Source organism: Octodon degus, unplaced genomic scaffold (genome assembly GCF_000260255.1).
Source record: "Octodon degus isolate 3935 unplaced genomic scaffold, OctDeg1.0 scaffold00158, whole genome shotgun sequence".
Lineage (NCBI taxonomy): Eukaryota > Metazoa > Chordata > Mammalia > Rodentia > Octodontidae > Octodon > Octodon degus.
This window is the reverse complement of record NW_004524734.1, coordinates 2,806,769-2,816,909: the sequence shown is the minus strand read 5'-3', so window position 1 is coordinate 2,816,909 and position 10,141 is coordinate 2,806,769. Positions and strand designations below refer to the sequence as shown.

Genomic DNA, 10,141 nt, shown 5'->3' with positions numbered 1-10,141 from the left:
GCTGCTGTGTAATGTGGAGCTAAATGTTGATGGACCAGAAGGAAAGAGAGATAAATGGGCGTGTACACAAATTGTGTCTCCAGTGTAAAATTAATGAGAACTTGTCTTCAGTACAGTTCATTTTGTTTTTTGAGACAGGGCCTCACTTTGCAGTTTAGTCTGGCTTTGAACTCACTATGTAGCTCAGGCTAGCCTCAAACTCACAGCAGTCCTGCCTCAGCCTCCTGAGTCCTGGGATTATTGGCATGCACCATCACACCTGGCTCATTTTAAACCATTAGAGTATTCAAGTTCAGATTTATACATTCTAGTTTGAAGAGGTAAACATTAATTCATTGAGACCAATATACTGAATTTCTCCAGTCACAAGTTGCTAGGTCCAGATGTGGCTTCATTCTGTACCTCAAGCTACCTGTATTCATGTGAAAAGCAGCAAAACTCTTCAGAGGAAAGTAATTCTTGTGGAATAGTATAGTCTCATGGTGAGCAGTAATCTACCCAATCATAAGAATTGGGAGAATTGGGGTCGGGGAGATGGCTCAGGACAACAAGCACTTGCAAGTGCAAGGGTCTGAGTTCAATCCCCTGTTCTGCCAAAAAAAAAAAAGGGAGGAGGAAGGAAGCCGGTTAAGGGGAACCACTATGCCATGGGGTTGAGCAGCGCCCGTCTTCACAGCAGCCCATCTTGGCTCTTGTCCTGAATCTTAGTCCTGGTCTCTTTCCACAGGATGAATGGTGGGAATTAAATTTTTTTAAAACATGAGAAATCTAAGGGTTGAAAGCTCACAACAAAGATATCATAAAAATGCTGAATAATTCTGAGAAAAACTGATACATGTTTTAGACTGCTGTAACTGGCCTCAGGCAAGCATTGCTTGCCCTGTTGTGGTTTTGCTTTCCATTTGAGGACCACCCTGACCTAAACACCTTGTTAGAAGTGACAAAAATCTCTGCTGTGGCATCTAACATGCCAGATTTTCACTTAAAAATAATTCCTTTGAAAAAAAAAATAATAATTCCTTTGCCATGAGTAGGTATTGGTATTTGGGAAAGAAGTCCAGAGGAAAAGGATAAGAAACTGCTCATCATGTTGCCTGAAGCAGCAATCAGGGAGTCCTCAGCGCTCTGGCAGGGTGAAGCCTTATTCTTCAGCAGCAAAAATGGAACTTGCTGCTGTCACACGTGAGGGGACATTCACCTGAGCCTGGTGTGGAGATGACAAGTTTACCACCCCGGTGACTGTGGAGCCTCACGTTGCCTTCTCCGTGGCAGTCATGGGACTGGAGTGCATTTCTATGATATCATGACAGAGAAGATGAGTCTAGCTAAGAACTCTCTTTTGGCCTTTCTTTAGTGGTATGTTTTGTAAGTTCTTTGCTTTCCAGAGTTTTCTCCTTCGCTGGTGAAAAATGATGATTGATAATAGCAGAACCAGGGTGGAGAATAAGCAACACCCGAAGAATACCAGCGGCTTCTTCTGCAGGAGCAGGGAGCAGATGGCACACTCTCTGATCCCTGGTGCCCCACCGCACTTGGGGTTGCTGTGCTCTGCAGGGAAGCCACCGCTGCTGATCAGTGTGTTATAAAACTTCACCGAAGATTTGGCTTTGAAATCGGATGTGAAGAATCCAAATCTGGGTTTAGATTTTTCTTCAGTCAGTTTGAATGCATAGTAGCCTCTGATTTTGACTTTGTCAATCAGGTATGCTGAAAAACACCAGAAAGTAACATCAGGACTCACAAGTGACCATGAAGTTCCATGGGTAAAAGTTTAGTTTTCAGTGAGTCAAGCTCGAATCCTGCCATTAAAAAAAGGGCAGGGCTCTTACTTAAGGTTTTTATGGCCCGTGGAAAGAGGGTAAATGTGTGTATAGGTTTTATTTATTTATTTGTTTATATTTATTTTGTGGCTGGCTCAGCCCACCCTGGGGGTGGGGCTGGGACAGCTTGTGGTGCCAGAGATCAAACTGCAGTCCCTGTACATTTGCCTAAGCTTGCCTATGCAGGCGCTTTAGACCACTGAGCTATCTTGCCAGCCTGTCTGTATAGGTTTTTTTTTTTTTTTAATTAATTAATTTATTTATTTATTATTTAGTGTGTGTGTGGCCAGCTCAGCCCACCAGGGGACGGGCGGGCTGGCATGTGGTGCTGGGGGATCAAACCGCAGTCCCTGTGCTTTGCTAAGCTTGTTCTAAGTAGGTGCTTTAGACCACTGAGCCATCTCACCAGCCCCCTAGGTTTTAAAAAATGAAATAAATTTTTGATCTATAAGTAATCCAGAAACCCTTGGGGAAAGCAAATTTAAGAGGCAGAGCCCTGAAAGTAAAAGTTATTTGGCACATTTGTGCTGGAGGTCACCAGCTGAAGTCTGGCCTCTATCTTGTGTGGACCTCGAATGAGCCCTGGGTGCTGCCCAGAAGCTGCCTCTGCTTTCTCCTGGTTTCCCCTCCTCTCAGCCAGCCTCATACCCTGCATTCCCCCAGCGTCACCCCTGCACTGAGGGGTGAATTTGCACCTTGGCTTGCTCAGAACGCCTTCCCTTTCTGCAATCCAGCTTCCTTCTGGAGTCCACACCTGCTGTGCCTTACCTCCTGCTTGAGGCCTCCTGCATGCCATCCTCAGCTGCCTTGGGGACAGGGCTCCTTCCCTCTCTCATAAGAGTAGCATAACTTCTGCCATCTTAATAAAAGCAAAACCCTCCCTGCAGCTCATCCCTAGCTAGCCAGCTTTTATAACACCTGTCTCCATTCAGCCTTTTTCACTGTTTTCTCCTCTTTCTGGCCTCTGAATGTGGACATGGCCCAGGGCTTAGCTTTCTCTAAGCTTATAGTCTTAGTTTATCTAGCCTCTTGCTGTAAATATGCGCTTGGGGGGCCAGTGTTATAGCTCAGCAAATTAAGCACCTGCTTGCCAAGCAAAAAGTCCTGAGTTCAGTCCAGTACCCTACCCCCCCCCAAAAAAATGCTTGGGACAAACTTAAGCCTGCATTTTTATGGGGTAAACAAGTAGGGAAGATACAGAATATCAGAGGTAAAAAGTTCTATGGAGAAAAACAGGAAAGAGAATGCAGGGTAGAGAACTGGCCTTGCCAGCCTGGACCACAGAACAAGACCCTGTGTCAAAAACAAAAAACCCCCGCAAGTAAATATAAACAGTGCAATAATTAGGGCTGGGGAGATGGTTCAGTGGCATAAGTGCCTTCCTGATAAACGCAAGGTCCTGAGTTTGAGTTCCGGTACCATAAAAAGCAAATCTTCAGACCAAATAGCCACTGTCTCTTGAAGCTGGAAAGACTGCTTGGTAGTCTAAGCACCTGTCTGGCAAGTGCAAGGACCTGGGTTCAATTCCCAGTACCACATGCCATGCTACCTGCTGGCCACCAAAATTGGGCTTTCCCAGATGAGAGAGGCAAATCCCCACTGGCAAGGGACAAATGCATGTGTACAACAGTCACCTACAGTTGCCCTATTTGGGCCAGTGAGATAGCTTAGTGGACTAAGCTACTGCTTCAGCAAGCAGAGGGACTGGAATTCAATCCCCACCACTGCCACCACCAGCCTGCCATGACCCCACTCCTTCCCCGGTATAAGAGCTGTGGCTGCTCTTCCTTACTCTGGGTACCTCCTTCCCTTCTGCCTATATGTGTTTTGGGAGGTGCCTGGATGTGTGTGGCTGAGAGGAGGATCACAATGAAATGAAGGCCAGTGTGGGCTACATTGTGAGTTCATGACCAACTTGAACTACACAGAGAAACCCTGTCTCAAAACCCTCAACTTTAGGGGCTGGGGAGATGGCTCAGTGGAATAAGCGCTTCCCTAGCAAGCACAAGGGTCTGAGTTCAATCCCCGGTTCCACCAAAGAAAAAAAACCCCCTCAACTTTAGGTATTAGGTATTGTGTCTCATCAACAATAAAACAGCTGAGACCTCTTATTTCTTTGACTTTTTTTTTTTTTCCAATACTCAGGGCTCAACCCAGGGCCTTTGCACTGAGCTACATCCCAAGGTGCTCCCCCATTAAATTTTGATACAGGTCAGGCCTGGTGGGGAATACCTGTAATCCCTGTACTTGGGAGCCTGAAGCAGGATTAACATGAGTTCAAGCCTGAACGACATAGTGAGACCCTGCCTCAAAACACAAAAGTAAATAAATAAAAATAACTTTTGACATTGAGTGCTGCTAAGTCAGTAAATTGCCCAGACAGGGCCTAAATTTGAGAATTCTGCTCCTCAGCTTGCCAGAGTGCTGAAATTATAGACAAGCACCACACACCCACTCGTTTGTGGATTCTTACCTCACAGAACAATGGTTCCTTGAGGACAGTGATCATGATTTTACTTACTGGTGTTAAGTGCCCTATGTTAAGTTTTAGCCTATATTAGGTGCTCAATATTTGTTCAGCAAATGCATATATTTCTGGGGTATTTTTGCTACTTCAATTTTATTGTGATCTTTTAAACTGGGCATGGTGGCACACTCGTGTAATCCCAGCACTTGACAGGCTGAGGCACAAGGATCACTGCAAGATTGAGGCCTTCCTGGACTACACAGTTCAAAGCCAGTCTGAGTAACATAGCGAGTCCAGGTCTCAAAAAAAAAAAAAAAAAAACCAACAAGGGGGTCAGGGGAATAGCTCAGTGGAATAAGTGCTTGCTTGGCAAGCACAAGATCCTAAATTTGATCCCTGGTACCATAAAAACATACACACCCCAAATAAATAAAGCAGCCCTGAACTGCATTGTGAGACTCTGTCTCAAAAAGACAAATAAACTAGCATAAGATTTTAAACTGGGCATAGTGGTGCATGCCTGTAATCCCTGCACTTGGGAGGCTGAGGCAGATTTGTGGAGAGTTTGAGGCCAGCCTTGGAGCACAGTGAATTCAAGACCAGCCTAAACTACAAACAACCAACCAAACAAAACAACAAGTAGCTATAAGCCTTTATGTTGGGAACAGTATGTGAGATCAGCAGTCTGATCCACTGCTTTTGAAAACATTTGACTCCAAAATTATGTAATGGGCAATTCATCTGAATGGTGGTGATTGGAAATGAAGACAATCTATACCAATAAAAGAAAAAACCCTACATATCAAACACTAGACACCTACTTTGGGGGAAAATAAAACCCTAAATATCACACATTGGAGAAAAGGTTAGGTATGTGAAGATACGTTCATAAAGAATGTAGCATTTGGGGCCAGCGAGGTGGTTCAGTAGGATAAGCTTTTGACTGAACGCAAGGATCTGAGTTCAATCCCCGGTTCCGCCAAAAAAAAGAATGTGGCATTAGGCAATCATGAACAAAAAATTTATGAGTTTATTTTTAAGACACGGACCACTTATTTATTTATGTATTTGGTACAGGGTCTCACTATGCAGCCGAGACTTGTAGTGATACTCCTATTTTCAGCCTCCCTAGTGCTAGGATTACAGGCCTCATGCCTCCTCTCAGTGGCAGCTCACCATGGCTGAGGCGGGGCCAGAGTGGAGCCCTAACCTTGTCCCTGGCTTGCCTAAGCAGGCACTTAGTCTGCTGAGCTTTGGGCCACTGATTGATTGGTTGATTGATTGCAGTGCCAGAGATTGAACTCAGGACCTTGTGCTTGCCAGGCAAGTACTTATTCTACTAGTTATGTCCCCGGCCCGTGGACCATTTATTTATAATGTGATTTTAAGGACAAAGTTTCTTGTTCAGTGGGAGAGTGCTTATCTATGGTGTCATAGCATGCATGAGGTCCTGGGTTTGATCAACAACACGAGAGAGAAGTTGAAGCTGAGGGTGGGGGATATAGGTCTGGGGTAGAGTAGTACGGGGGGGGGGGGTAAATGTTGGATACAAAACTCTGGGTTTTTTTTGAGACAGGTTAAGTATTAAAAATACACAGGTTTGGGAGGCTGAGGCAGGATGATCTGTAGGAATTACAAGCCATCCTGGACTACATAGTGAGTTCAAGGCCAGCCTGCAAGACATAGTGAGAGCCTGTCTCAAAAATGAAAATAAAACAAAAAATAATGTATCTAGCAGCTGGAAAGAAGTAATCCAAAATATGGGCAGTGTTTGTCTTGGGGGATGAATTTTCAAATGATTTGTAGAAAAATATGCCAAATTTTCCATAATGAGCTTGTTACTTTTTTTTTTTTAAATGCCTTTTTGAGACAGTGTCTTACTATGCAGTTCAGGCTGGCCTTGAGCTCACTTTGTAGTCCAGGCTGGTCTCTAACTCCTAAGGATCCTCCTGCCTCAGCCTCACCAGTGCCGGAATTATGCCCCGCTCCTAGCTTGTTACTCTAAAATTAAAATAACTTGGGTGCTACAAGTCTGACACAGTGACCACTAGGCCTTTCACCCCGTTGTGTCCTGGTCCCCACCCACCGTAGTGAGGAGGGCCCAGCCTCACCTTTCAGAGCCTCCTGGACATACTTCTCTAGGTAATACTTGCGGAGCCAGTCGTTCTCACGTGCCTGGTCGTCAATGCCGCTGGCCGTGATATAGATGTCCACATCGCCATAGTGGCCGCGGATCCAGCGCAGCAGCTTGCGCGCGCCCCAGGGCAGCACAGCCAGGCGCGTGGGCGAGCTGAGGCGGGTGATGTCCTGCAGGAACTGCACATCGCGGTCCGCGTCGTAGCTGCTGCCCGCCTGCGGCTCGTGCATCACAAACCTGGTGGTGAAGTGGTTCAGGGCACAGAAGTCGGCGGCGCCCCTGACCAGCCTGCGCTCAGCCTCGGTGAAGCGGGGCAGCGCGGAGCCCATCAGCCCGCGCCGGCCCCGGGAGGCCAGGTGCTCCCGCATGGCCCTCGGGTAGTCCCCCGTGCCGAAGAGCGGTTCAGCGAACCAGGCGATCTCGAACTGTAGGAAGCGCTCGGCCGCCTTCCAGTGCGAGTCCACGAAGGGGTTGGCGGGTTCGGCCCAGTCCGCGTGCAGGGCCAAGGACACCGCCCCGTGCTGCGCTGCCCGGTGGCGCCGGTCGTAGAGGCGCCAGGCCTGCGCGTGGGCCAGCAGCAGGTGGTGCGCCGCCCGGTAGGTGTCGTTCCCCGTGCGGTTGTAGGTGTCGCTCAGTCGGTTGGGCTCATTGATGGTGATCCAGAGCCGCACCAAGTCCCCCAACTCCCGGAAGCACAGCCCTGCATAGTCCTGGAAGGCCTGCACTGTGGCCAGGTTGAGCCAGCCCCCGCTGCGCAGCAGGGGCCCGGGGAGGCCCGGGTGGGCGTGCGTCGGGTGGTACAGAGTGACCATCGCCGAGATGTTGAGCTTCAGACCCTCACTGACCACACATCTATAGTACCGCAGAACCTGGCGGTTCACGGAGGTCAGGTTGCCGCTGGGGAGGACAGAGGCCCAGTCCAGAGCGAACCGGAAGTGGGTGACTTTCATTCTAGCCAGCATCTCCAGTTGCTTTTTGATGCTGAGGAAATCTGTGCACTGGGCCTTGCGTGTTTTCAGCTTTACCCCATTGACGCGGTGCAGCCGTCTGTTGCCTGTGGCATTCCACACGTACAGGCCAGGGTCGGTGAACTGTGGGGAGGAGGCCATCAGCTCGGGCTGCGGAAAGAACCACACTTGGATGAAGCTTGTACTGGCTGTGACCCCCAGGGTAGGGCTTGGGATGGGCTCAGCTTGCATTCTTGGAGAGAAAGGCCCTGCCTCGGGAGACAGAAAATAAATGATGCACACATCCTTTCTGATGATGTGTGTGTTCCAGCTGCCTACCTGCACAATCACCCTCCTTGGAAGCCCTCAGAATCTCCAGGGAGACCAGAAACAGGGAAGGGACCACATCCAGGCCTTGGCTTGGAAAACAAGAAAAGGCTGAGAAGGCATTTTCTAGCTCATTTGAACTTTGATCCCAAGTTATATGGTGGGGTCGCTGTGATTCTGTTCAAATGCATCCGGAAATTGGCTGGTACCCTCAGTTTAAAGCAATCATAAAAGATGCATTTTTAAGCTCTGTCATAAAGTGAAGGCAAAGGTAAAATTGGAGGAGGTCCCCGAGGTCAGCACTTGGGGCTACAACAGGCAGCGACAGTTCCTACAAGAGGTTGGTTGGTGGGATGGAGGTGGGCTGAGGCTGCTTGCATTTGCTAAAAAAATGCAACTTTCAGCTCCTCTTATTTCAAAAGTCCAATTAAGGTCACATTTGCCTCTAGTATATCCTGTCCCAGGAGAACATAGCATTTGCTTGCCCAACAGAGGGTACTGAATGTTATCTCTACCCAAGGACAATAAGATACCCCTCGAAACCCTGAGGTTAACACTAAAGCCCTAGACTCCTATGGTGGTTACCTTTGGGCAAGGCCACTGTATAGTTCTGAGCTGTCTTACCTACCTTCCTGGTGTGCTGAACCCTGGTAACTAAAGCATCATATAAACACAAGGTAGTCATGACTTGGGTTTGGTTTTCCTTGGGTGAAATTAATAGCCTGTTAAGCCCTTGAGTCTAAACCCAAACACGAGCTTAAGAAAAATATTTCCCAATTCAAGATTAATAAGGACAAGCAAATAGTTCTCTTCTTATTTTAAAATACTGTTTCTCTTCATGACTGAATTTAAATACACCAGGCAAAATGATAATTAACCTTTGGTAAATCTTTTCCCTCTAATTGTTTTCTCATGTGTCATTTTTCATAGCCTAATTGCAAAACCATATTACTGCCCGCTTGCCATCTGCCAGCTGGTTATCTAGGACATTAAACTGAGAGAACATTGATCATGTGAGCATAAAGTTAAATCTGGATATAATTAATTGTTTGAGTAAAATCTTCCTGGCTGATATTACAGTGTTTTAAAAACCTCACATCAGCATGGTATTGAAAAGGATATTTACAAAAAGCAATCTTGGGGCTGGGGAGACAGCTCAGTGGAATAAGCGCTTCCCTGGCAAGCACAAGGGCCTGAGTTCAATCCCCAGTTCCGCAAAAAAAAAAAAAAAAAAAAAAAAAGAAAAACTTATTAAATAATCAGACAAATCAAAATCAACTTTCTTTGTTTTTTTTTTTTTTTTTTTTTTTTTGTCTTTTTGAGACAGGGTCTCAAAACTGCTATGCAGTTCAGGTTGGTCTTGAGCTCACTTTGTAGCCCAGGTTAGTCTCGAACTCTCAATGATCCTCCTGCCTCAGCCTTTCCAGTACAAATCTTTTTATGTTTTTGTGGGTGTTTTTGTTTTTGTTTTGGTACTGGGACTCAAACTTAGAATCTCACACTTGCCAGGCAGGCACTGTGCTGCTGAGCTATATCCCTGGCCCTGTATTGTGTTTTTGAGACTGGGTCTCACTATGTCATTCAGACTGGCCTTGAACTCACTAAGTAGCCCAGGATGGCCTAAATTTGTGGTGCTCCTCCTGCCTCAGCTTGATTATAGGCCTGTGCCTACATGCCTGGCTGGCTTTTCAAAGAGCAATCTACTATCTTCTGGCAAATCCTTCATCCCCATTCTTAGTCTAAGTGGCTCAACAGAGGCTGACTCCTTGCCAGGCCCATCAGTATGCATGAACCCGCAGCCCAGGAGGCAACCTCTTCAACACCATGCATGCATTCTGGCCCACCTCAGCATCTCAGCCAGCACGATCTCCCTCCCCCCCCACCTTCCCTCACAGCCTCGGAATGCATGGTTATCGACATCCCTTAGCTGTCACCTTGTAAATGTCACAGAACAGCCAGCATCTCCCTGACAATGGTTAATTCCCATAAGTAGCCACTTACCTTAAGAACAGACTCAGTGACGCCCCAGGAGAAGTCGCAGGGAAACCGACCCTGCATCTTGGGTGTAGATTCTTTTAAAGGAAAACCATTTTCTTGTATGATTTGTTTATAGTAATGTGCTGAGGACTTGGGTTTCCTGTCTTTCTGTTTACTATTGAAATCCACATAGAACAGCCCGCGGCGGGTGGTGTAAGCATCCTGCCACTCAAAGCCATCCAGGAGAGACCAGGCGGTATAACCGAACACTTGAACTCCATCAGACCGTATGGCTGTGGAAAGAAGAAAGCAGATACACTTGAAGGGCTGAGCATGCTTGCCACTTCTATGATATGCCAGGGGACAACGGACTGGAAAACCAACCCTTTTCTTACTTTGCAGGACTCTTAGGTTGACCCCTCAAAAATGCTAGCTTTGGGGCCAGGGAGATGTCTGAATAGAATAA

The 10,141-nt window shown here is 47.0% G+C and overlaps 1 protein-coding gene across 2 annotated transcripts in view; it reads right to left on the bottom strand.

Moving 5' to 3' along the window:
• Window positions 1-214: 214 nt before the first annotated feature.
• Window positions 215-10,141, bottom strand: part of Klb (klotho beta) — a 35,869-nt gene continuing 25,942 nt past the window's right edge. Inside the window, exons 3-5 of one of the 2 annotated variants that reach the window (XM_004642674.2) lie at window positions 9,700-9,968; window positions 6,399-7,542; window positions 215-1,707 (exon numbers count right to left, since the gene is read on the bottom strand). In XM_004642674.2, coding sequence (XP_004642731.1) covers window positions 1,322-1,707; window positions 6,399-7,542; window positions 9,700-9,968 — 1,799 coding nt within the window. In that variant the 3' untranslated portion in view covers window positions 215-1,321. The remainder of the gene's footprint in view (window positions 1,708-6,398; window positions 7,543-9,699; window positions 9,969-10,141) is intronic. The other variant, XM_023702809.1, reaches the window with a different exon arrangement.